This window comes from Danio aesculapii, chromosome 7 (genome assembly GCF_903798145.1).
Source record: "Danio aesculapii chromosome 7, fDanAes4.1, whole genome shotgun sequence".
NCBI classification, from domain to species: Eukaryota; Metazoa; Chordata; class Actinopteri; order Cypriniformes; family Danionidae; genus Danio; species Danio aesculapii.
The window spans coordinates 41,133,823-41,160,783 of NC_079441.1; the positions used below are offsets into that span (position 1 = coordinate 41,133,823).

General features: G+C 36.6%; 1 protein-coding gene across 3 annotated transcripts in view; it reads left to right on the forward strand.

Moving 5' to 3' along the window:
- phkb (phosphorylase kinase, beta) overlaps positions 1-26,961 on the forward strand; it is a 149,769-nt gene that overhangs the window by 113,950 nt on the left and 8,858 nt on the right. For 2 of the 3 annotated variants that reach the window (XM_056461968.1, XM_056461970.1), the window contains 9 exons: positions 5,888-5,971; positions 10,547-10,651; positions 10,888-10,970; positions 11,053-11,143; positions 14,818-14,876; positions 15,020-15,182; positions 15,261-15,342; positions 22,403-22,460; positions 26,741-26,831. In XM_056461968.1, the coding sequence (XP_056317943.1) occupies positions 5,888-5,971; positions 10,547-10,651; positions 10,888-10,970; positions 11,053-11,143; positions 14,818-14,876; positions 15,020-15,182; positions 15,261-15,342; positions 22,403-22,460; positions 26,741-26,831 (816 nt within the window). Of the gene's footprint in view, positions 1-5,887; positions 5,972-10,546; positions 10,652-10,887; positions 10,971-11,052; positions 11,144-14,817; positions 14,877-15,019; positions 15,183-15,260; positions 15,343-22,402; positions 22,461-23,141; positions 23,233-26,740; positions 26,832-26,961 lie in introns of all 3 variants that reach the window. The other variant, XM_056461969.1, reaches the window with a different exon arrangement.

Sequence of the window (26,961 nt, forward strand, 5' to 3'; positions counted from 1 at the left end):
AGTGTCTACGCTATGTTGATCATAATGTTGATAATAATTGCTTGCTTGCAATGCTTATTGGCTATTACTCTATCTACACAGTGCACTCAAAAAAGATTTTTACTGCTTGATCAAACTACATACTTACCAATACAATCAACACAATTCGTGTTTTTTTGGGGACAACTTAATTGTTTTATGGTCAATCCACTTAAATTGGGTAGAACCTTCCATTTTTTTTACAGTGTGAGTGCTGCAGCATCCAAATCTAAACTCATTGCAGATTACTGTTGATGTCTATTACTTTGGCTCTGAAGCTTCTTTATGACTGTCAGGGTTTTTATCATGTTTCTTTTGCGCTGATTATCATCTGCATTTGCAAACTCAGGTTAGGATCAGCTGTCAATTATTATTATTATTAAATTAACAAATTAACAATTAACAAATTATATAATTAACAAATCGGATTCACCATTGCATCCATGCAGAAAAAAATCTGTGATTGGTTATTATTAATCTCTTATTAGATGTATAGAAAATGTTGACAAAATGGTGGTAGACCTCAATAAAATGCTCTTATGGATGCATAAATGCAGAAATATTAATTGTTATTCATGTACTAATTTGTGAAGCTCCAACGCTCATATTTACAAGTCCTTCCCCCTGATATTTTGGAATAATCGTGAAAATAACAAGTGCAGATAAAATGGTGCTTCACATGTTGACATGCTGTTTCTAATCCAAGCGGCAAGGCTGCTGAAAGCGATACTAGCGCGAACGTCTTTATTTCAGAATCCTGTGTATTAAAGAGGTTTGTTTCAACATCAGCGCTCTGGCTCCACTGCCCCTCTTGATGTGCTACAGGCTTAACACGCGTGACATTTGCAGGTTTCGTGTCAGGCATGTTGAGCTCCTGATTACAGGCAGGGCACTCGCGATTCAGTTGTGTCTTCCCCTCATTGCTATTCTGCACACAAATTTTCCAAGGTACAGAGATCCGCACTGAGAGGGATCTGGAGCATAAAGCTTTTTCGAAAAATGTTCGTTTTGACAACTAGATCTTGTCTAAATTAGCAGCTATTTTCCTGCTTCAGTTGGATATGAGCTGGATGCTCGTCAGCAGGGGCTTATTGTCGTGCTGTTTTTCTCTTTCCTCTCTCTTTTCGTCGTGTTGTGCAGTGCACTTTTGTACTGGAGTGTTATTCTGAGAATGTCAGACTGCAGGAGGTCACAGAGAAATAGAGCTCCATCTAATGTTGTGAATATGTTAGCACACGCTGGCTTTTTTATTACCGAGGCTCATACATGAGGTGGAATCAAAAGAAATGAGGAAGCAGACTCTGCTGCAAAAAAGATTTATTATCGATAGACCTCAAATTTTGTGCAGTATGTCCCAAAAAAAAAGTAATCTATTGCTATGTTAATAACAAATGGCAAACAGAGTGGGGTCTATATACAACCCCAGTGTTGGAAAAATATATGTGTACGAATTGTTCCAACTGCTTCGACCAGATCTTTTTGTTCACACTGCAGAATAGGCCCTTCCAGCATTAATAATAATAGAAAAAATCACCATATTATACCACATTTTATTTTTAAAGAGCACCTATTTTACCCCTTTTTTCAAGATTTAAGATAAGTTTATTGTGTCTCCACAATGTGTCTGTACAAACAGCTCAAAACACACACAGATTATTTATTATAGCTTTCAGAATATTGGAATTTTCTGCTCTGAACACAATGTAGCTGTTTTTGTTGCCTGTGACTTCAATGCTAGTTCTCCCCACCCATCGCTTCCACGTGCCTGTCTGTCAGAGTGTGCCTCAATCTCCGCCTCGGCTGTGTCAGATAAACAGCACAGTGACAGACATGAAGGAAGGTCTCATGTAACATTTGTGAGAAATACTACAATAAGAGGGCAACGCAGTGACGCAAAAGGTAGCGATGTCGCCTCACAGCAAAAAGGTCGCTGGTTCGAGCCTCAGCTGGGTCAGTTGGCGTTTCTGTGTGGAGTTTGCATGTTCTCCCTGCGTTCGCGAGGGTTTCTTCCGGGTGCTCCGGTTTCCCCCACAGTACAAAAACATGAGGTACAGGTGAATTGGGTAGGCTAAATTGCCCGTAGTGTATGTGTGTGAATGAGTGTGTGTGGATGTTTCCCAGAGATAAGTTGCGGCTGGAAGGGCATCTGCTGCGTAAAACGTGCTGAATAAGTTGGCGGTTCATTCCGCTGTGGCGACCCCGGATTAATAAAGGGACTAAGCCCAAAAGAAAATGAATGAATGACTACAATAAGAACTTTCCCAATGATTATTTGATGTATTTGTTGTGGAGTTAATGAGAACGATGAGTCACACACAATGTCATTACAAAGTTAACGCACACACACTGCGCAGACGTTTAACTTTTGCACTGTTTTTGCACGCAAATGTAACAGGATACTTGTTAATATCCACTGCTGTATGGATATCCGTTATGTTAATGTACAAAACAAACCTAATTTAATGTCCACAAACCAGGATTGAAGCGTCTTTATTATTTAATTGTACTGACACGCGGCTTTGGTGATAAAGTAAAGACTGTAAAAATCGTTGTAATTCATTACAAACATGCACTGTTTTAAACACGATTTAAAGTTGTAAAACTCATACTTGATCACATTTGATGATGATTGATGATCACAGAGAGCTGAACAGATCTTTTAATCCCAGTTGCTTTGTGCACGTCCTGTCTTGTTGATATGATTATACGTGCTACTGCGGAGACATGTTAATATGTAGCTATCAATCAATTGGGTTGTGGGGAAACCACACTTCTACGTCACGTTGTGGTGGGCCTCAAAATGGAGGGGATTTGGATATTATTTTCACTTAAAAATTTAAATTTTAAAAAAGGAGAGGAAAAAGGTGACTGTTTTTGTCACCATTTTTTATAATAATTTTTAAGCGGTTTTTCACCTTTATTATGATTGGACAGTAGAGATTTCAGACAGGAAAGCATTGGGAGCAGAGAAAGGGAAAGGATCAGCAAAGGACCACGAGCCGGTAATTGAACTCGGGTCGCCGTGAGCACGTCTTTGCTATGTGTCCGCGCTGTGATTTGATTTTCATCATAGGTGCCCTTTAAAACTTTGCAGCATTACAGGCAAAAAAATAGCCATAGAAGCAAATAGAAGGATTTGTTCTTAGCATTATATTCTGCTACGCTTCACTAAACAATCAGACTTTTGATTTCCACTTATCTGGCCAGGGAAGGAAAGAAAGGTCCCATTCATTTAGATGAATCCTAAGCAGTGACAAGGGCCATAAATATCCATGTGGGTGGACTAAAATAGTGAGTAGAATGGGAGAGAGACATGACTACAATTTCCTGTTATCACTGTGGTCTAAATGCAATGTGCAAAATTCCCTGGTATTGTGTTTGTAGTCATTTTAAGTCTAGTGTTAGTATTTGTTTCGATTTGTCAAGTTGATCGTGGTATATGTGTTAATATGTTGATGCTCTAATGTACTATGACTCAGATATCTATTTTCCTTGTCATTGTTTTGTTTCTCAGGGACTCTTTACTCAAAGTTCACAAGAAGAGAATTACCTAAATGGCGAAAACAGTGTGTACAACTGACAAACCCATAACTTACAGGTTATTGAGTCTGTATGAGGAATACAGCATGAAAAATCTTCTTCAAAAAGAAGTACATGTTCATAAGACTATAACAAAAATATTAATAAGCATATTTCTGTTATACATATACAAACATACACAGTGCTTCCCACAGGTTTGAAATATACTTGCGGTGATAGCCGGATTGAAACACACATTTTACCCACGGCACATTGTTACCTACATGTGACAAAAAAGTGAGTTGGTTACCTACATGTGACAAAGTGATTTTTAACAATATTTTTTATTTATTATAAACTGTTTTTATACGTTTTTTTTTTTAAAGATTGTTGAAATAAAAAGAAATCCACTATTTGTTTTACTTTTAATCTATTCAGGAGCCATGTGCACCCACTGATAGGAAAAATGTAATGCTGACATTTTGTACAATATTGCCAAATCATGTATAAAATATGCAATATATCAGCATCATCAATTAAAATTATAAATACAGAAAATGAGAAATAAAAGACAAAGGAATATAAACATCTATGCAATAAAAATCTCTAAAAAGTATAATAATTACAAGAATAAAAAGTGTAGATTATTTAAATAAGGTAAATGAGTTAATTAACCATTTCTAACAGTGTACATATATTTTGCAGCCAGTTTAGATGTAATTTCATCCTCTTTGAGGAAATAGAAAAGTTTATCTAAGTCGTTTAGATCAAAGAATGAATTATTTAATATTTCTCTCGGTCTTGAGGCTGTGCACACACTGTCAGCTGTGAAGCCAAGCGAAAGTAAATCAGGCTTAAAATAAAAATGACTACAGCTTAGAAAGCGAAACCAAAAGCCGAATCCCAGACATTTTAGAAGATTTTTAAAAACCACGGGCGCACACGTTTTTAAGTCCCAAAAAGGTGCATCTCTGTGGGTCTCTGCCATGCCACTGTAGGAAATGTGTTGGGCGAGAGGAGATTTTTCCCCTGGTTAATCGAATGTGGATGTTTGGCTAAAAAGTCACCAAATATACTTGGGCAGCCGTTAATATACCTGCGTGGCCCTCCCAAGTAAAGTCTATGTGTGGGAAGAACTGTATACATGTGCAGTATATTAGAAACTGGCGGCACAGTGGCTCAGTGGTTAACCAGCTAGAAGGTCGCTGGTTTGAGCCTTGGCTGGGTCAGTTGGCATTTCTGTGTGGAGTTTTCATGTTCTCCCCGTGCTGGCATGGGTTTCCTGCGGCTGACAAGACATGAACTATAGGTGAATTGGGTAAACAAAATTGTATGTTTGTGTGAATATGAGTGTGCATGGGTGTTTCCCAGTGTTTGGTTGCAGCTGTAAGGGCATCCCCTGTATATAACCTGCTGGAATAGTTGGAGGTTCATTCCGCTGTGGAATCAGGTGACCCCTGATACATAAGGGACTAAGCTGAAGGGAAATGAATGAATGAACTCATTAGAAATGTATAGTATTTAATATGCTTGCATCATTGTTGCTAAATGCAGATTTGCTTTTATCTTTAGAAAGATATACTGTACAACTCTGGCTAGTCCTATACTTTTAGCTGGAACCCGAAGAGAACCAATGAACCATGAACTATCCCCACTGTACCCTTGAGTAAAGTACTTAACATCAGGTTGCTTAAAGCGAGCAGAGACTGTAATAACTGAACTGTAAGTTGTGGTAGATAAAAGTATCAGCTAAAATAATAATTAGCGATACTCAAGAGAGCAGCTTCCTTGAGGTCAGTGTTGTCAAAGTGCTAAGTTAAAAAAAAATTGCTCAGATGTCTTTGTCTTAATTAACGAAACTATGACCTTGTGAAAAAATCACAGTAGTGTTGTACCAACTTTAAACCGTAAGGTAAACTAGCCTGTCTGGTTCATGCTGATTGTTCAGTTGCTATCTGTATTATGTGAAATATGAGGAGATATTAATATTCAAAGTAACAGGAGATCTCAGTGCGATACAGCTTTATATAATGAACTCTCATTCAATAATTGCCATTGTGTAAAAAGAGCAGCATTTAACAATACCTGGAGTCTCCAGTGTGAATCAGTAATACAAAAACCTACACATATCCCATCATGACTGATTTGTTGGCCTTTTCTCCAGGGAAATAACCAGGCTTTCTGAATCGACTACTGAACAAAACATACATGTTATGAATTAAACCACAGGGTGCCTGTACTACAGTATAATGGCTCAGATAATTCCTTTATAAATAGCAGACACAAACAGGCATTCTAGACCTTAATGAGTGTGATATATGTGTGTGTTTGTGTGTCTCTCTTTTTCCAGGCATACCGCTTCCTTGCCATCAATAAGAAACTTGGCTTAAGTGGGAGACCGGAGAGACCTGTTGGCTGCATTGGCACTTGCAAGGTAAACAGTGTCTTCTGTGAACTGTCACAACCTCTCCAGATAGAGAAAGCAAACATTTCCTCATTTACTCCAGCGGCTGCTCATTACAGTTCTTTGTGGTTAATCCACATAATAACTCAGAGGCTCATAGTGACTGTGATAATTAAATATTAGTTCAGCTCCCTTAGCAACAGTTTACTCTAGCAAGAAAAAAAAAGCCTCATGTTGGTGCATACTTGTGTATTTGCTATTACTGTTTTTCTAGAAGACAAAACTTGATGTTTTTAAAGGTGCTACAGTATATGTTAAAATTATGTGTTCATTTTTAAATGTATTTTGCCAATGTGTGAACACCAAGAATAAATCTTAAAAAACAAGAACTTCCCCGACCTCCTAAGTTTGACAGCCTGTAGACGACACGTTTTTGCTGGAAAAATCAACTTGGTTTTATTTAGCTTCTATGAATACAATATATACAAATATACACTCACCGGCCACTTTATTAGGTACACCTTACTAGTACCGGGTGGGACCCTCTTTTGCCTTCAGACTTGCCTTAATCCTTAAGATTAAAAGATTTATACAAGGCACTGGAAATATTCCTCAGAGATTTTGGTCCATATTGACATGATAGCATCACGCAGTCCTGCTGACTTGTCAGCTGCACATCCATGATGCGAATCTCCCATTCCACCACGTTCCCAAATATACTCTATTGGATTGAGTTCTGGTGACTGTGGAGGCCATTTGAGTACAGTGAACTCATTGTCATGTTCAAGTAACCAGTCAGAGATGATTCGCACTTTATGACATGACGCGTTATCCTGCTAGAAGTAATTATCAGAAGATGGGTACACTGTGGTCATAAAGGGATGGACATGGTCAGCATCAATACTCAGGTAGGCTGTGTCGTTGACACAAGGCTTAAGTGGTACTAATAGGCCCAAAGTGTGCCAAGAAAATATCCCCCACATCATTACACCACCAGCAGCAGCCTGAACTGTTAATACTAGGCAGGATGGATGCATGCTTTCATGTTGTTGACGCCAAATTCTGACCCTACCATCCGAATGTTGTTTTTTCCCAGTCTTCTATTGTTCAATATTGGTGAGCCTGTGTGAATTGTAGCCTCAGTTTCCTATTCTTAGCTGACAGTAGTGGCACCTGGTGTGGTCTTCTGCTGCTGTAGCCCATCCGCCTCAAGGTTTGACGTGTTGTGCATTCAGAGATGCTCTTCTGCATACCTTACCTACCTACATAGTTACTGTTGCTTTTCTATCGGCTCGAACCAGTCTGACCATTCTCCTCTGTTCTCTGGCATCAACAAGGCATTTGTGCCCACAGAACTGCTGCTCACTGGATATTTTCTCTTTTTTGACTCATTCTCCGTGAACCCTAGAGGTGGTTGTGCGTGAAAATCCCAGTAGATCAGCAGTTTCTGAAATACTCAGACCAGCCTGTCTGGCACAATAACCATGCCACATTCAAAGTCACTTAAATCACTTTTCTTCCCCATTCTGATGCTCAATTTGAACTGCAGCAGATCGTCTTGACCATGTCTACATGCCTAAATACATTGAGTTGCTGCCATGTAATGGGCTGATTAGAAATTTGCATTAACGAGCAGTTGGACAGGTGTACCTAATAAATTGGACGGTGAGTGCATATAGAAATACTTATAATATGCAGGATGATACCGAAAGCGCTGTTCAGTAATGCAATGTCAGTGTGAGATGCAACGACAAAGATTAAGTCAAACTGTTGTCTCAAAATTGTCTTTTCTGTTTAGCTAATAGCCGCAAATATACATTGTAATCCTGTTAGGAACGTGTAATTTTAGTGACCCCATCGTTTGACATAATTCTGGTGAATTACAGAATTTGTATGTCCATAGACAGTAGCTGTGATCCGCTGGGATCGCAATTTCCTCAATTATGTAATTTTTGTGTCTTTATTTTAGTATTGAGAGAAATGCTTCAGTACATGAGTATGTGTATGTCTAAATATGGCTCAGCAGTATACTATATAACAGTATTATAATAATTGTCATGGTTGGGAAAGGATGAGGACTCATTTGGTGGGACAAAAACATTTGTTTATTTATTATAAAATAAAACAAAAAGCAATAAAACAACCCAGAGGGGAAAAACATTAACAAAGGACAAAAACAAACTTTGTTTAGCTGGCGGGAAAAGGCAGAGCTGGACAGGGCTTGACAAGACGGTATAGGATGACAGACTGGCATAGGACAGTGGACATGAGGAGATTATAGAGGAGAAATAATTGGCAAACAAACAGGTGAACTGAATAAACTAATAATAGGTTAACAAGGAGGGTGGCACTAGACAATAGACAGGAGAGCACATGACACAAAGAAACACAAGCCATTTGCTCACATAAAACAGAACTAGAACACACAGCCAATGTGAGAACTTATTACCTGCGTGTTCACATGAAACACTACACAAAGGCATGCGGAGCATGTAAACATGAACCACGTGCTAACTGCCACACCAACAGAACAGTGAACGTAAGACACAAGCACACGATAAATGAAAACACTCACTGTGCACTCACACATGCAATGTGCATGTTTGCAGCATGCTGCAGACAGAAAAATCACAAACACCAGGACGAGAGCATGCGTCCAGAGAACGCCCAGACATTGGAGAATGACACGGCCCAAGTATGCCCAAGAAGGCACTCATACAAAAGACAAAGACAGACAAGAACACAATAAGAGCGCTTGACCTGAGAAAACTCGAGCTGAGCACAACATACAAGACAGGACTGGACTGGACTGGCCACCAAACCCAGAATTGACAAAACCGAAGTGGCAGAATCCTGACAATAATATTAGTAATATTATTACTATATAATAGTAATGCCTTATTATAAAATATTTTTTGATTTGATAAAAAATATATATGTACATATTAATAGATGTATACATTTATACACTTCTGCCACCTGATTCCACATAATTTCATAATTTCACATAATAATCTTTATATTTATACATTACATATTCCTTACAAAATTTCAAATATACCTTAAATGAAACACTAACCCAAAATTTACTTAATGTTCTAAACAGCCTGTCACCATTTATTCACAATGCAAATCCACATTCACAATAATCTGTCAATCTGTTATCTTTTATTTGAAAACAAAGTTTTAACACCAGATCTAGACCATTCCACAAACTCACATCACATATTCACATCGCAGTGCACATACCTTTTTGATTGTCCTTATTGTCAACTTTTTAAAAGTTTAATTCTTTTCTCAGATTGTACCCACCATACATTTCCTTGAAATATTTTTGTGTTTAATGAAATTAAATTATTTCTAGCTTTAAAATTAACTTTTGTCATCCTAAATTTAACAAAATCAGTACACATTAGTCTATATGTTATGATTACCAGTGACCGAGAAGTTGCAGATTACTGGAGAACTACAGTACAATTCAGCCACTGATATGAACTACAACTCCCGTCATGCACCTCACACACACCTGTTCCAGATCACAGATGATGACACACACACAGAGACACACTTCTGAAGCTCATCAATGAATCATTAACTGGACTATAAACACACCTCTCTTTGCAACACACATTGCTGAGTCTTGTTTACCCTGTGTATCACTACCAAGCATTTTTTCCTGTTTGTCTTGTCGTGACCCCTTTGCTTAATTTATAGCTTTTGTTGTCTTGCTGCCTATCCTGAGCATTCGCCTGTTTTGACTATGCTTTTGATTACCTACATTACCTACATAAAACTGCATGTGGATCCCCAAATCCATTGTCTAGTGTCCTACTACACTACAATATGTGACAATATGTGGTTTTAAAATTATTTTAAAAATCATTTCTAATTCGAATTGCTCTCTTTTGCATTACACACAATGAACATAACATATATATGTATTTATATGTGTATATATATATATATATATGTGTGTGTGTGTATATATGTGTGTGTGTATATATATGTATATATATATATATATATATATATATATATATATATATATATATATATATATATATATATATATATATATATATATATATATATATATATATATATATACATATATATATATATATATGTATATGTATATATATATGTATATGTATATATATATGTGTATATGTATATATATATATGTATATGTATATATATATATATATGTATATATATATATATATGTATATATATATATATATATATATAATATGTAAATATATATATTAGTCAGATGTTAACATCCTTTCATTTCATAATCTGCTGAGTCCTACTGCCTACATTGAACAAGACAACATTTGGTGAAGATAAAAATAGGAATTCTAGAGTAATGATCACATGTATGTGACTGAGAATTGATTGTTTACTTGGTGGGCAATGAGCAGGACTTTAGGAGCTAATTAGCTTCTCAGAAACACAGAAAGCGTTTGAGGGATGTTCATGTGTCTGTCTATTCATAGCATATGGCATGCTAAATCTGCAGTTTGAGGTAAAGTATATGTCTAGATCTAACATTCGTCCATATAGTTTCAGGTAACACTGGGTCATTTCTCTCCTCCTCAGATTTATCGAATCCTTGGAAAGACTGTGGTATGCTATCCAATTGTCTTCGATCTCAGCGACTTCTACTTGTCCCAGGATGTCATGCTTTTGATAGATGACATTAAGGTGAGGGGGCTGATATCACACCTCAATGGTTCCTCAGACGCTGTGAAAAGAAGGCTCGCTTTGTGTTTCATACTTTGTCTATCTTTCTATATAAAGAAAGAATCAAATTTAGGGAAGAAAATGGGCAATGGACAGGAACGTTCCCCATAAATCATCAGTGTCACAGTTTTACAGAGCATTTTTCCTGCTGTTATCACTGTGTGTGTTAATTCGGCTGTGTTTATGTGTTTTTCTAGAATGCCTTGCAGTTTATTAAGCAGTGCTGGAAGATGCCAGGACGGCCTCTTTTTCTCGCACTTATCAGAGAGGACAACATTAAGTAAAAGTCTCTTCCATCAGCCAGAGCTTGGTTTTGTTTACAGTAATGTAACAGTATTGAACGATGATATTTTGGTTTCTAGGGGGAGCCGATTCAATCCCATCCTGGACATGCTGGCATCTTTCAAGAAGGGAAACATTGGAGGAGTCAAAGTGCATGTGGATAGACTTCAGGTGTGCTACTCTTTATAAGAAATTATCTTATTTGAAATGTGTTAATTCCTACTAATGCATTGTTTCATGTTGTTGTGTTACATCATTGCATTTTGAAAATAATATTTGAATAATTAATGTAGTAATTAGTTATCCATATTGACCTCTTTGTCTTTGAACAAAGTGAAGTAAATCTTGCTAATTATATTAAGACGATTGAACACAAGCAGACTTTACCACAACCAGTTCTGGTATGAAATTTGACATAATTCTCTATTACACGCATTGTTAGATCTATAAAACAGTTATTTGTCTTTTTCTTTTTTTAGAATGGCTTAACTTAAAGTGCTATAAAAAATTGGGGATTTTTTTAATGTACTTCATGATAGTGGATCTAACTTAGAAATGTCTAACTTAGAACTTTCCTTATAATTAATAATTTTGTTGTTTGAAATTTTGTTTGTTATGATTTAATTGGTATTACAAGCTTTAACACAGTTTACCATCAGTCAAAATGCCCTGAGTAGACTGCAATTAGTCCAAAATGCGGCAGCGGGACTTCTGACAGGGACTTGCAAGCATGAACACATATCCCTAGTTCTTTCCTCTTTGGGCTGGCTACCTGTTAGGTCACAGATTGATTTTAAATGATTAATTTTTGTTTATAAATCCTTAGATGGTCTGGCACCATATTTTTATCCGATCTTCTACATGTAGTTGAAGTCATAATTACTAGCCCCCCTTTAAAAAAAATGTGTTTATTAAATATTTCCCTAATGATGTTTAACAGAGGAAGGAAATTTTCACAGTATAATATTATCACACTCGTAATACTTTTTCTTCTGGAGAAACTCTTATTTGTTTTATTTCGGCTAGAATAAAAGCAGTTTTTACTTAAAAAAAAAAAAAAAAAAACATTTTAAGGTCAAAATTATTAGCCCCTTTAAGCTTTTTTTCCGATATTCTACTGAACAAACCATCATAATACAATAACTTGCCTAATTACCCTAACCTGCCTAGTTAACCTAATTAACCTAGTTAAGCCTTTAAATGTCACTTTAAGCTGTATAGAAGTGTCTTGAAAAATATCTAGTCAAATATTATTTACTGTCATCATGGCAAAGATAAAATAAATCAGTTATTAGAGATGAGTTATTAAAACTATTATGTTTAGAAATGTGCTGAAAAAAATCTCTCCGTTAAACAGAAATTGGGGGAAAATATAAACAGGGGGCTAATAGTTCTGACTTCAACTGTATATAATCCTGGAAGGGCACTAAGGTCTTCAGATCAGTTTATTCTTTCTGTATCAAGGTCCTGTTCTAAGCAAAGTGTGGATCGGGTTTTTGCTGTTATTGCCCCAAAATACTGGAACAAAATTCCACCGAATACTAGACATGCTCCAACTGATTTAAAAAACTTCTTAAACTTCTTATGTTTTAATTGTTGTGTATGTGCTGTAGGGCTTGTTATTTTAATTAGTATTGATTGTGCACTTTGGGCAACATTGTGTTGTAAAAAATGTGCCATATAAATAATCTAAAAAAAAAACAACAGAACTTATAAATGACACCTTATATATACTTTCCAATAACTGATATTCCAACAGCTTTCATTTATTATATTCTTTTTGCTGAATATTATTGAAAACAAACATAATATTGGATTATCATGTATATAACTTACAGTAGGTGAAAGTATTTCCTCCAGTAAATATTATAACAAATAATTAACAAGTCTAATATATCCAGATGCATCAGAATAATGTAGCTACTAGCTTACAATGTTTATATATTAAACTATATACTAGACTAGGCCTGTCTTGTATGCCTCTGAGCTAATTTACCTAAACTTTCACCATCACTGCTCTAGTCAAATGTCCAATCTGCATCATTCCAATGGTCACTAAAATATCATTCTCATTTTCATCTGAAGGAAGAGCCAGTTCTGACCATAGAACACGGTATTCCTCACTAATACGCTGTACCCTTTTTTTTATCTAATTAAAAGTATTACCATTAAAATTTAATTTCAGCAACTTAAAAGATCACATCTGACCTTGCTAGCTAGCTAACCTATTGCAATATTGCACATTCCACTATTGCACAGTGTTGTCATTTGGCAACACATTCATTTGATCGATTTACAAAAAACTAATTTGATCAACTTTTTTGAGTTGTGAATATGTCATAACTTACTGAAGATGATGTATCAGATTTGTTTTCTGACCCCTGATGAATAAAGGGACTAAGCCGAAAAGAATGAGTGAATGTATTATTTTGATGGCAAAGCTGAATTTTCAGCAGGCTTTTCTCCAGTTTTCAGTGCCACATTATTGTTCAGAAATGATTTTTTAATACGTTGATTGAAAACTTAAGGAACTTTTTTTATTATTATCAGTGTGAAAATCTATTTTCCAATGTAATATTGGAAACCATTATCTTTTCAGGATAGCTCAAAATAATTTCATTCCAATCTTTTGTAACATTATAAATGTCTTTACTGTCTGCATGTTTATGCAATCTTGCTAAAAATTTCTTTTTAAACACTATTCTTACTGACCCCAATCGTTTGAACTGGCAAGTACAATATATTGAATCATTCAGTCAGACACCTTAAAACATCTACCTGTAGATAGTGGTGCATTAAAGGAAAAATGGAGCTGAATGAGGTTGAAAAGAGTAACAAAGTCATTTTTTAGGGTTCATAGACTCCATTGACCACAGTGGTGAGCCATTACCTCTAAATGGTGAAGAATGATTTGTGGTAAATGTTTCCAAAATTGCTCAGCCTGTCAAAATGTCTCCAAGTACAGCACCTTATATAGAAAAAATACCAGAAAACCCTTTAAAGCGAGCAAGGAGGCAAGTCTTGAACGTTGAAAGTAAAGCACATGCAGCATAATGAGGGGAATTTAGTGATGTCAGTGTGAGATATTGTGCAGCTTTGGAATATTATGATGAAAAGAAACACAAATTCTTCTAAAGTAGAGACTTTTTTCATCTTATGCCACCCCGGAGGTAAAAACAAAAGATCAAATTGGAGAACATGTAGGCAGAGTTCTTGATTTTTAACAGTGAGTGTTTGATTGGATTGGACTGAGGCAGATGTGAACACAAGCTTGCTGTCAAATGTTATAGAAAGGTGCAGGGGTTATATAATGATGGTGAAAGTCTGACTTATGTCACCAGTCTATAATTTCTTCTAAAAGTTGACATTTGACAGATACAAGGTCAAAATTATAAAATCTTTCAAAGTTAATTCAATAGCTTGCATTAAGACAATTAATTATGTGATTTTTCCATTTTAGAATTTCAGCAGAACAATGAATGGCTGAAAAAAATCTAATTATTTTTTGGAGAGACCTAGTTAAAGTTCATATTTCAGAATTCTTGAGAGATGATGAGATGGAAAATGAAGTAGAAGTTCATAGAAGATCTATCAGACTATTTGAGTTAAACCATTCATGCGAAGGAGAAGCCAAGAAACATTGAAATTATATACAATTACCAGCAGTCTGTTTAATAACTGAAATGACACATTAATCATTAATATGGATGTGCATTGTGCAAATGGTTACATAGTAACTCCATTTGTCCCACAGTTCTGTAGTTGCTTGGTGTGTCATTTACAGTAGGGCATATTACATGAATGATCATATGTAAATACCTGTGTTTCCTGTGGTAACTCTATAGACCCTGATATCAGGCGCTGTGGTGGAGCAATTGGATTTTCTACGTGTCAATGAAGCTGAGTAAGAATTAACCTCCATTTGAACCTTTTTATTTTCCTCAGCTTTATGATCAATATTGTTCATTTATTGAGGCAACAGAAAGAAATTCACTTATTTTGATGCATTGATCTCCCTTTGATGCATTGCCGCTGTTCCGTTCGTAGGATCCCTGAATTTAAGAGCTTTGAGGAGCTGGAGTTGCCCAAGCACTCGAAGGTGAAGCGTCAAACCAGCACACCCAACGCCTCTGATCTGGAGCAGCAGCCTGAGATCAACGACGAGGAATGGTTCAGTAAATCCACATTTGAAATTCTGCAGAAATTCAATGTGAGCTTAACTTTCCTGTCTGTTAATGATTACGAGTTTCATATTTGCGGCCTTACGTAACTTATATTCTGTTGTTAGGATTGTGACTGTCTGGCCAGTCAAGCCCAGCTGGCCAGCATTCTCCTCAAAAAAGAAGGCCCTGAATTCTTTAATACAAACGGTATGTGGATTTTTAATCTGGGTAGGGTTATGGTTCATGAGCTCTTGCTTAAACTTGAATGCACTTGAGCAGGGGTGCCCAAACTCGGTCGGGGCCGGTGTCCTGCAGATTTTAGCTCCAACTTGCCTCAACACACTTGCACGGATGTTTCTAAAAGCCTGGTAAGAGCTTGATTTGCTAGCCCAGGTGTGTCTGATTGGGGTTGGAACTAAACTTTGCAGGACACCGGCCCTCCAGGACCGAGTTTGGGCACCCCTGCGCTAGAGACTTAGTATATCTACTTTGGAACGCACCATTTGCTCTTACAGGGGACCTGTAATGCCAAGTCACTTTTATAAGCGGGTTAAACACAGTTGTGAGGCAACAGTTTGTGAATATAGCCAGCTTCTAATGGGAAAAATTATTAGTTTTATTTTTTATAATCAAACTTCATAAAAACAAACATGCAAAAACACTTTGATTGACATCACCTTTTGTACATGTCATCAGTGGGGGAAAGCCCTGCCCATTAATCTCTCCCTTGTTAATATAGGACATTAGTCTTGTTTTTGAAACTGCCACTATGCTGACACATGGGCATTTGTTGCTCCACCCTGTTTTGAAAATAGGGCTGAGAACTAAATCTCATTTAAATTTAAAGCAACAGTCACCAAAATGGCGCAATTGGAATCAAAGCCTAAAAGGGGCAGTTTCAAAGAGTTATGCAACATTATTTGTTGGGTATTCTGCTGAAACTTTATATACACCATCTAGGGCTGAGATGCCCAAAGTAGGGCCCGCAGGCCAAAGTTGGCCCATTTCAACCTAGGTTTTGGCCCATCATCCCATCTGAGAATAATGGAGAGGGTTGGGGCAAATGCCTATAACAGAGATCCTCATTTCTAACTTTACACAACCTTGTTTGTGTGTTTGTTTTATTGCTGAGCTACTAAAAAAGCAAACTGAATTTAAATGTTTCAATTAACTGTAAATGAATCTGAGTTTCTAAAATGTCAATACTGTCACTCGACAAATAGCGGACTATGCAAAAGACATGGGTGAGCAAACCAAGGCAAAAGTCAGTACAACTCTATTCTGTTATAAATGAGATTGTTTTTACTGTAATAAGTTTATTATAAAATGTAAAAAAATATATTATACCGTATAGGTTAATATAAAGCAATGTTTTGTACTTATTTTTTAAACATCATTAAATGAAGTCGGCCCACTAGCCTCAATAAAGTTTGGTTTTTGGCCCTTGCTTAGAAAAGGTTTGTGCACCCCTGCTCTAGGGACATCAGAGATTTATTTTATTTTATTTTATTTTATTTTATTTTATTTTATTTTATTTTATTTTATTTTATTTTATTTTATTTTATTTTATTTTATTTTATTTTATTTTATTTTATTTTATTTTGTAAAAATGGGCATAATAGGTCCCCTTTCAGGCAGAATGTAGTCAGTAGTTCGTAACCTTTCCTGACATGGAATGACGTAAAAACCATAGACTGTAAAATATATGGACGTAGTATCCGTGACGTCACCCATAGGTTTCTTAAGAGCGCAAAAGAAGCCACAAGTAGGCGCGGCCAACCGTCGCCATTTTGTTCGCGCGTCATCGCACCCACGGCGGGATACCAAACAAGGGCAAAGAGGCGGAGAGTGGTCGGAGCTACAGACACCTGCTGGCACTTTGCTTAGACCTGGCAGACAGACTTTACTTTGGGAGAACGCTTAATACTTTATTAACTGCAACTCATTTGTGTTCTGACCACATGTGCGTGGCTGTACACTATATCAATAAAGTGTTTAGACTTTTAAAAACACTGTATTAATATATTGAACCACTAAACATTGCTCTTATGACGTTTTTCTACAGGAGGAAAACGCGAATTACTTCCAAACACTTCAGATGTGTGTGTGTGTTAGTAAATGCAAGACTATTGATAAAATCCAGCACAACACTGTATGACAACGCTTCAGATGACTGTTCTAGAGCCTACAGCTAATCAATCTGTCACATTCTGGAGTGCTTTACGGGTCTAAAGAAAAATATTAATGATAAATGATCTTAAATAAAACAAATACATTTATAGAGATGGTATACAAGTATATAACTTTACTCACATGGGAAACGGAGGCCACGTGAATGGTTTGTGTGCACAATTAAATGCACACAGCATCCCATATCATCTGATAATTGTAAGAAATAAGTCCAAAAGGCAGCTGACTGTGTAAAGCCACATAAAACAAAACAAAAATACCTCCGCTTGGTAAAAACCCAATCATAAGCCTTCAAATTGTTAAATTTGCCTGAAAGGAGTTAAAGAAACTAAAAGGAAGAAAAATTCAGTCAAGAAGAAATTCTAATTTCCATTGAATCAAACCACAAAACACTCTTTGAAAGAAAATATTATGGCAACTCCTTTATTATCATCACAAGCTCAATGTAATCTGATCTCTTTTCTTCCACTATTTAGAGGAGGAGGCTTTCTAAAAGGCTTTCTTAAGTTCAGTGGTGTAGCACAAAACTATTTAATAGTGCGTAAGTTGTAACATAGGCCCAATCCCAATTCTACCCCTTAGCCCTTCCCCTTACCCCTACCCCTTTTGCGCGTTCACGTCAAGGGTTAGGGGTGTCCCAATTCTCTTTAGCTTGAAGGCATAGGGCTTAGGGAAAGGGGTAGATAGCCCTTCGAACGAAGATTTTTCAGGACCACACGAAACCAAGGGGTAAGAAAATTTCCCAGAATAACCGTGTAACCGTCATGCTTTAAAAAAAAAAAAAAAAAACGCTAAAATAAAAACCGCAAAATTCTGCAATCTATAATCCTTAATAATAACTCCTGTACAGCAGTCCCACAACATTCTGACACTCCATGACACTCGAATACCCTGTCAGAAAAGTCTAGTGGCTGGGAATGAGCTTTTTACAGTGTCTACTGTAATGTTAGTGTTGTTTTTGTGTGTTTACATAGATGGATATGGCCACTGTGTAAATGTGCAGTACAACTACGATCTTATTGCCACATTAGATCATTATGATAGCATAACATATGCCTTCAGTGATTTCCTGAAGATAAATACCAAAAATTACACAACTGGAATAACTACAGCAATCATCTGATCTCATATGAAGCAAGAGATTGCGATGACATATGATGTGTGCAGGTGCTGTAGTGCTGTCCCAATTCTTAAGGGTACATTTTGAAGCTCTTCCCCTTCACACTTGGTTTTAAGGGCCATGGGGAAGGGGTAGGGGTACAAAAATAGAGTTGGGATTGGGCCATAGTGTCCCTTTATATGTTGCAACGAGGCTACATTTTAACTTGCGCACTGCTGGTACAACCGCTCCCCTGGAAACAGCCCCTAATTAATTAAGGAATTTATTTTAAAGTGCAATCAAATGTTTCTCCTGATTTCTGTGGCAGTTTTTTTGCCAGCGTTTTTAATGATTAGATGTGTCGGGCCGGAGTATTTTAGCACTATTGAAGCAGTGAGCTTTTTAAGAGCCACAGGACACGTCTTACTGCATGGCTGCTTTTACAGCTCATCTGAATGAAATGTCCACAGCTGTAATCCATTTAGTGCCTTCATGGCTAAGCAAGTGGGTTTGGCAATGCTAGCTCACACACCCTTGTCACAGCCGTAATTCCCATAGTTACAGTTTATCTAAACGCTCAAGACTTTTCACACTCTTGAACAAGCATGGACCGATTAAATAAGCGCTTATATGGGATTTTTAAAAAAAAATTTATGTAGCTCCTGCAAATGTTTGGGCCTATATATACTCCAGGCACAGGGATTGACATTAACTTATTGATCACCAGCCACTGTGGCTAGTAGATTTCCAACGTTACTAGCCACTCACCAACAATGTTGTTGGGAAAATATATTTTATATGCATATATTTAACTTTGGCATGCTAAAATGACTTGATTTATATTATGTGTTATTTCCACATGCCTCCTCGTTCATTTCACTTTTTTGTGTGTCGTGTATGAGCTTGTTCAATGAGCATGAGCAAATGGGTTGTAGTTTCATAGTGCCACGTTGCAATTAGCTTTTATTTCACATAAATTTTCAGGGCTTAATACTAAGGATTTACCTATTGTTTTTCTCTGGCCTCACCAAACTAATTATGTCCTTGCCTCAAAATTTAAATAATGTGTCAACAAGCTAAATATAGTTGTATATGTACACTTTTCATTCAACAAAAATGTTCTAAAAAAAAAACAAAACAATAGACATTTAAAGAATTATTGTCATATGTCTAGAATACAAAGTATTTTGTCCAGGCCAGATCACCAGTTAACTATACATAAATGGGGAGTTAATCTCCTATTAAAGCAATGTTATTGTAAAGGATGATAATTAAACAGGGATGTGATTCTTTCGCGTATTTCCTTATATTTCAAGCTCAATGGGGTGAGCCCTGTAATTTGTGTAAATTCGAAGTTTTATTTTTTTTGAAGGGGGGTTTCTCCATCGTCATCAAATCCAGGGATGTAGTTGTAGACCTACCTAGGCTACAGTGAACAGATATGGCTACTGAGAACGCACGTTTCTGCACACGCAATACTGCAATTTGTCAGCCGCAATCACGCGCTTTACTGCGGTTTACTATGCTGTATAAAACATAATGATATTGTGTAGTTCTATAATGTGACGAAGCTGCTGACAATATGCAAGATTATGAAACCGTTTTGAATGTGTGTGCGGCTGTGCACACTTTTCCCATGCTCACATTTGCACGCGCTCTATGTATGTTATAAATACAGCTGCAGGACCCAAATTTGTTATTCTTCTCTGTGATTCATCTGTCCATATGTCTTCTTTAATTCAGTACCACACCTAGCACCTCAAATTTAATACCTGAAAGTGTCATAAGTTTAGATGATATTACAAATTAATAAAAATATATTTTATAATTAATTAAGACTATTAAAAACAGGAACTAAGTCGAAGGAAAGTGAAAGTGATGAACTCTCACTAACGATGTGTAATTATTTTTTTAGGGTGGAATGTTAAAGTATATTAGGCTACTCAAATCAACTGGACTGAATATTTTTACAGTTGGAATTGTTGACTGACTAAAAGTTTATTTATCACATGGAAAAAAGACTAAATTACATTACAATACATTAAATTAATGGGAAAGTTACATTCTGTGGACACAAGAGAACTAATCGAGTTAGTGCCGCCATCTAGCAGCGGTACGTGGATCTGTCCCAACATTGAGGTACAAAGTATAAACCTATGAAATATTACTTAGGTGACTATTAAACTGCTAAACATTTAAACCAAGCGGCAACCTCCCGCTCTCCCTCGGGAAGCCAATACGGAAGTAACTAAAACTGCAATTCATCAAAATTCTGCTAGTCCTGGCTCCATAATAGAGCAAATTGCAATTGAGCCCACTGTTAGAATGGCCAACTTTACAGCAGAAAAAAAGGTGTTTACAGCCTGGTACAAAGAACGATTTGGGTTCATGTAGCTATTATTACCCTCCATGACAACTGTGAGGGGGTGAATTTTTTTATAACTCATCCATTTCCTTTATATTAGGTTATTTTAAGTTTGCATAATTAAGGGCGTGGCCACTTGAGTGACAGCTAGGTCTCGCTGGTCGCCGTCACTTCACCTAAGCTGAATCCGGCAGATTAGCCACTGATCTTGGCATATTCATCATATTTTTGTGTTGTTTTGTGTGGCTTTACACAGTCAGTTGCCTTTTGTACTTATTTCTTACAATTATCAGATGATATGGGATGCTGTGTGCATTTAATTGTGTTCACAAACCATTCATGTGGCCTCCGTTTCCCATGTGAGTAAAGTTATATACTTATATACCATCTCTATAAATGTGTGTGTTTTATTTAAGATTATTTTATTTTGTGTTTTATTTAAGATTGATTAGCTGTAGGCTCTAGAACAGTCATCTGAAGCGTTATCATACAGTGTTTGGAAGTAATCGGCGTTTTCCTCCTGTAGAAAAACGTCATAAGAACAATGTTTAATGGCTCAATGTGTTACAGTTTTTAAAAGACTAAACACTTTATAGATATAGTGTACAGCCAAGCACATGTGGTCAGAACACAAACGAGTCGCAGGTAATAAAGTATCAAGCGTTTCTCCCAAAGTAAAGTCTGTCTGCCAGGTCTAAGCAAAGTGCCAGCAGGTGTCTGAAGCTCCGCTCACTCTCCGCCTCTTTGCCCTTGTTTGGTATCCCGCCGTGGGTGCGATGACGCGCGAACAAAATGGCGACGGTTGACCGCGCCTACTTGTAGCTTCTTTTGCGCTCTTCAGAAACCTATGGGTGACGTCACGGATACTCCGTCCATATATTTTACAGTCTATGGTTTAAACTGATAAAACAAAAGTTTTTTTTTATTATTTAAGGGGGGCGGGTTTTTGTCTTCCTTCTTTTTTGTCCTTGGCTGATCACATGCCTGATTAAAACATATTAATAAAAATAACTAAAAGCAAAAGAAAGCAGGTGAAAAACACTGTGCGATAAGGAAATAATGATCGTGTGCACACTGTTAATGTTAGTAATAATCTGTTAAAAGAATGGTTAAAGCCAAAGGGGAAACTGCTGCTGCTTACAAAAAATCTGGAGCAGAAGTTTGGGTGCACGAGCACCGGTCTCTATTTTCCAGTCTATTTTAAAGAGGAACAATCGCATCACTTGTGTTTCCAGGCACGGTTGCTTTGTGACACTGGAGCTTTCGTCAGTGAGTAAGGAGAGCCTGTGTCTCACCAATCACATGATCATCCTCTCGTTCGTTATTCACCTGCTTCCTTTTGCTCGCATGAACAACTATCAGTCGTGTTGATCACATTTGCACGCATATTGTCTTAAACCTAATGTTCTAATCTTTAGTGATGAGCCAGCACTGGCAAATTAAAAAAAAAAAATTTCAACCAGCCACAGTGGCTAGTGGAGGTGTCTGTCCAACCCACCACAGCTGAAAACTACTTTCATTTGGTGGGTTGGCGGGTCTTAATGTCAAGCCCTGTCCAGGGATGATGTTTTAAATAGTACACTGCATCTAAATATATCTTTCTATATTTTTAGAGAATCTTAAGGATGAATTGGAGAGAATCTACAGAAGAGCTGGCAGCAGGAAGCTTTGGTAGGTTTTTCCTCCTATTCTTTAATGTAAATGTACACTTATTTCCTTGTTAGCAAGGTAACTTTTGATACATTTATGCCTATAACTGTTTTTTACATGTATGTTGTATTTTATAATCTTGCATAAAACTGAACAAACTATGCGCATATACAGTTGAAGTAAGAATTATTAGTCGCCCTGAATTGCTAGCCCCCGTATATTTCTGTTTAACGAAAATAAGATTTTTTTTCAACACATTTCTAAACATAATAGTTTTAATAACTCATTTCTAATAACTGATTTATTTTTTCTTTGCCATGATGACAGTAAATAATATTTTACTATATGTTTTTTAAGACACTAGTATTCAGCTTAAAGTGACATTTAAAGGCTTAACTAGGTTAATTAGATTAACTAGGCAGGTTAGGGTAATTAGGCAAGTTATTGTAAAACAGTAGTTTGTTCTCTAGACTATCGGAAAAAATATATTGCTTATGGGGGCTAATAATATTTTATTCTAGCAGAAATAAAACAAATCAGACTTCATCCAGAAGAAAAAATATTATCGGAATTACTGTTAAAAAATCCTTTGTCTGTTAAAAATAATTTGGAAAATATTTGAAAAGAATAAAAAAAAATCACAGGAGGGCTAATACTTGACTTTAACTGTATATATCTTTTAAACACGCAAACCTCATGTAGGCTGGCGGTGCGTAGTGCTGCGGCCGTTATCCAGAAGTTTGCCGGTTCTATAGCTCCTCATATTACTACTATGTTGGTCCATGGCAAGCAGGTAATCGGCCAGTGGGGCAAACGACCTCTGCATGTGTGGTGCAAGCGTTGACTCTGTGCTGAAAAATGTTAACTCATGAGCACGCAACACTCATCCTTTGTTGTTGTTGTTGTTTTTTTCTTCACATCTGCTGAGTCAAGCTGTTATGCTCATGCACAGAGAAACCATGCAGCTCGTTTGTTGTTTTGTTTTTATTTATTATTTTGCGTCTATGGTATTTATTTACTTTGTAATTTGCTGCATCTTTGATGGAGTCGCCACTATAGCAGTGTCTCATTTGCAGTTTGTTTGTGAGCTAAACTCCATTATGCGTGTGGCAGCGTAACCTGTCCATAACACCTGTTTATATTAATTCCTCAGAGGAATCCATCAGCTAAACATAAAATTGGTGAACATTAAAATAGGTTGCTGTAGCTCTAACGAAGCTAATATCATCGATTCATTTTCCTGGGAGCGCATCCACTGATAAAAAAAAAAGAAAAGAAAAAACATTTACCCAGTAAGTTACTTTGCATAAAAAGTGCCTGGCAGATAAATAGAAATAGAAATTGCCAAAGTGTAGGAAGTGTTACTTCAGTCCAGGAGCAACAGCAGTAGGATCTGAATGCCCAAATGCCACATTGTCACTTTGAGCTGCTGAGTTTTCCTGACCGTTTTGATCCCAGAGGGCCCAGCTTGAAATATTAATGAGGATTTAAATGCTACAGGGGGTCAAAATCTCGGAATATATAACAACATCTCATTTATTCAAATGAGCATCATGCTGCATTACAATTAGATTTCTGAAAATCTGAAGTTCGGCAGGTTCTTGTTGGAACTGCTGTTGACCTCTAGCTATATAATTTGTCACTGCTTGTAAGGCAGCAAGTCTGATGTGCATCAGTGTTCAATAGTTTAGGGTCAATAAGATGCTTTTACAAACTATAATAAAAGTTTATAACTTGATATACTTTCGGTCTCTCTCATCCTCACCAAGGTGAAAAATAACGTAAAAATAGTAATACGGTGAAAGTCACATGAGACCATATTAAAGAGATAGTTCACCCAAAATGAAAATTTCCTCATCTTTTACTCACACTTAAGTGCTTTTTAACTTGTATAATTCTTTTTTTTTTCTTTTGTTGAACACAAAACAAGATATTCTAAAGAATGAGAAAAAAAACAGTGACCGACATCCATAGTAGGAACAAAAAAATCTATGAAAGTCAGTGGCTGTTTTTTTTTCTTTTTTTAATATATTCTTCAGTATATCTTCCTTTATTTTTAACAGAGGAAAGAAACTCAAACAGATTTGGATTTTTTTATTTTTGGGTGAAGTTTTCCTAGTGAGCTAATAATACAAATCAGTCGGAAAAAAATCTGGTGAAACGTCAGTTGTTGGTGTAGCTGTTTCTTAAATTGAATGTTTAATAATGTATAATCAGTTAAGTAATCATCTTGAGTAATTGCTGGGAGCTGTGTGATGGTGATTTACACTACTTTTTATGTAGTGTGCAAGAATTTTTAAAGATTGTCTCATTCAGGTAGTGTACATCATTAAAGGGCACCTATGATGGAAATCATCTTTTGTAAGCTGTTTGAACCACAGATGTATTAAGAAATCTCCGTAGTAATGCGTATAATGATTTCAACAAGACAGGACGTGCGCAAAGTAACTGATATTAAAAGATCTGTTGAGCTCTCTGTGATCATCAATCATCATCAAATGTGATCAAGAATGAGTTTTACAAGTTTAAAACGTTTTAAAGCAGTGCATGTTTGTAATGATTTACAGTGATTTTACCATCTTTACCACCACAGCCGCGTGTCAGTACAATGACACTTCATTCCTGGTTTGTGGAGGTTAAATCAGGTTTATTTTGTACATTAACATAACGGATATCCATACAGCAGTGGAGATTAATGTGTATCCTGTCCCATTTGCGTGCAAAAACAGTGCAGAGTTAAACGCATGATGTGTTATATTGTAACAACATTGTGTAATCGTTGCGACTCCGTAACGTCATTGTGCTGTTTATCTGATGCAGCAGGAGACTGAGGCACACTCTGATAGGCATGTAGTGACAGGCACTAGCTCATTTGCAATAAAGGCACAGGCAACAAAAACAGCTACATTGTGTTCAGAGCTGAAAATTCCAAATATTCGAAAAGTGTCATAAATAATCTGAAGGGTGTTTTGAGCTGAAACTTTAAAAACACATTTTGGAGACACAAAAGACTTATCTTAAATCTTAAAAAAGGGGTAAAATAGGGGCCCACTAATGGTAACCATAGCAGGTATTATATAATGACATCTTGGCAGCTGACAATTTACTGCCTGAGCTGGCTAAAGAATGTAATTCCTTTATGTGGTGGTAAAACTCAGTTTTCAAGATTCAAAGTTACCTTATTTATGTAGCATGTTTAAATTGGCATTTAAAAAATCATAAAAATTAGAAATACAAAAAGAGAGATAAAAAATAGAAACAAAAATAAGACATGAAATAGGAAAAACAAATCGTCCCTCTAGTCTTCAATGGCACACTATCATTCTAAGTGCTAACGACATTTATATTACTTAATATTGAAAACTGTGCTTAATATTTTTCTATATATTAAACAGCACTTGATTCAGATTGATTCATCCATTCTGAATAATTTTTAACCAAAGACTTCTGCAAACTTTTGATGAACAGGAGTAGTGTATATATTTTAGAATTGAACAACATTTTCAACACAGGCTCATTCTGAAAACGTGGCTCTTTGTATGTTTCTGGAGATCGGGAAATATGTAGGCAGAAGTACGTATGGCTGCATTTTGTCTTTAAAACAAACGCTACAGGGCCGTATGACACCGTTCCTTTTCGCGCTTACCAGCTGACCATTTACCTTCGTATGGGCAGCTTTCCCACTGTTACCAGTTTGTCTAGTTAGCTCACCATGTTCGTCTGAAGACTTGAGGAGCTGACCAGGATGACAGGGTTCAAGTCCGGCGAAGAATGGTTCCAGAAAGTAAGACAAAAACAAAAGCCAAAAAATAGCATAAACAAGTAAATAACAGGGTGAGATTGTGGTAAAATCTGAAAACGTGATATAAATCAGGCGAGGCTTTTCTTTTTCTGGGTTGCTTTTTAAAACTGTCGGTTGGGTTTAAAAAAGTGGGTGGGCGGGTCAATCGGTATTTTGAAAACACTGTTGGTTGGGTTTAGGGAAGTAGAAAGGTGGGTCAGTCAGTCAACAGTGGCCTCTGGTGGATTTATGCGAGAACAGCAGGTGCGAATGGCACTCATGAGAGAAATTTGAGATCTCAAAAAGCATATACTGCACCCTCTGGTGGATTCGCGAAAGCATAAAATGCAAAAAAAAAAAAAAACTTACCTCCTGGGACATATTTGGTGCTCTCCAGAAATGTATATAGCAGTACGTTTTCAGAATGAGCCTGGGTTGAATATTTTAGTCCAGTCCATTGAATGTTTGGGTTCATTGAATGAGTGAGTACATCTGTTGTGTTGTATTGTGTGTTCACCAGGTCCGTTGTGCGCCTTGCTGCCAGTCTCTTAACTAAACTAGTGGACAGCCTTGCTCCAAGCATTACTAGCGTTTTAGTGCATGGCAAGCAGGTAAGTGGAAAACAGGAACAGGGGCCTAAATATGGAAATTAGTCTGGGACTTCTTCAGACTTTTTAATGTTCACTGATTATAAGTCAAAATTTGCTTGAAATGGTTTAAATCTTCAAATCAGCTGTATGC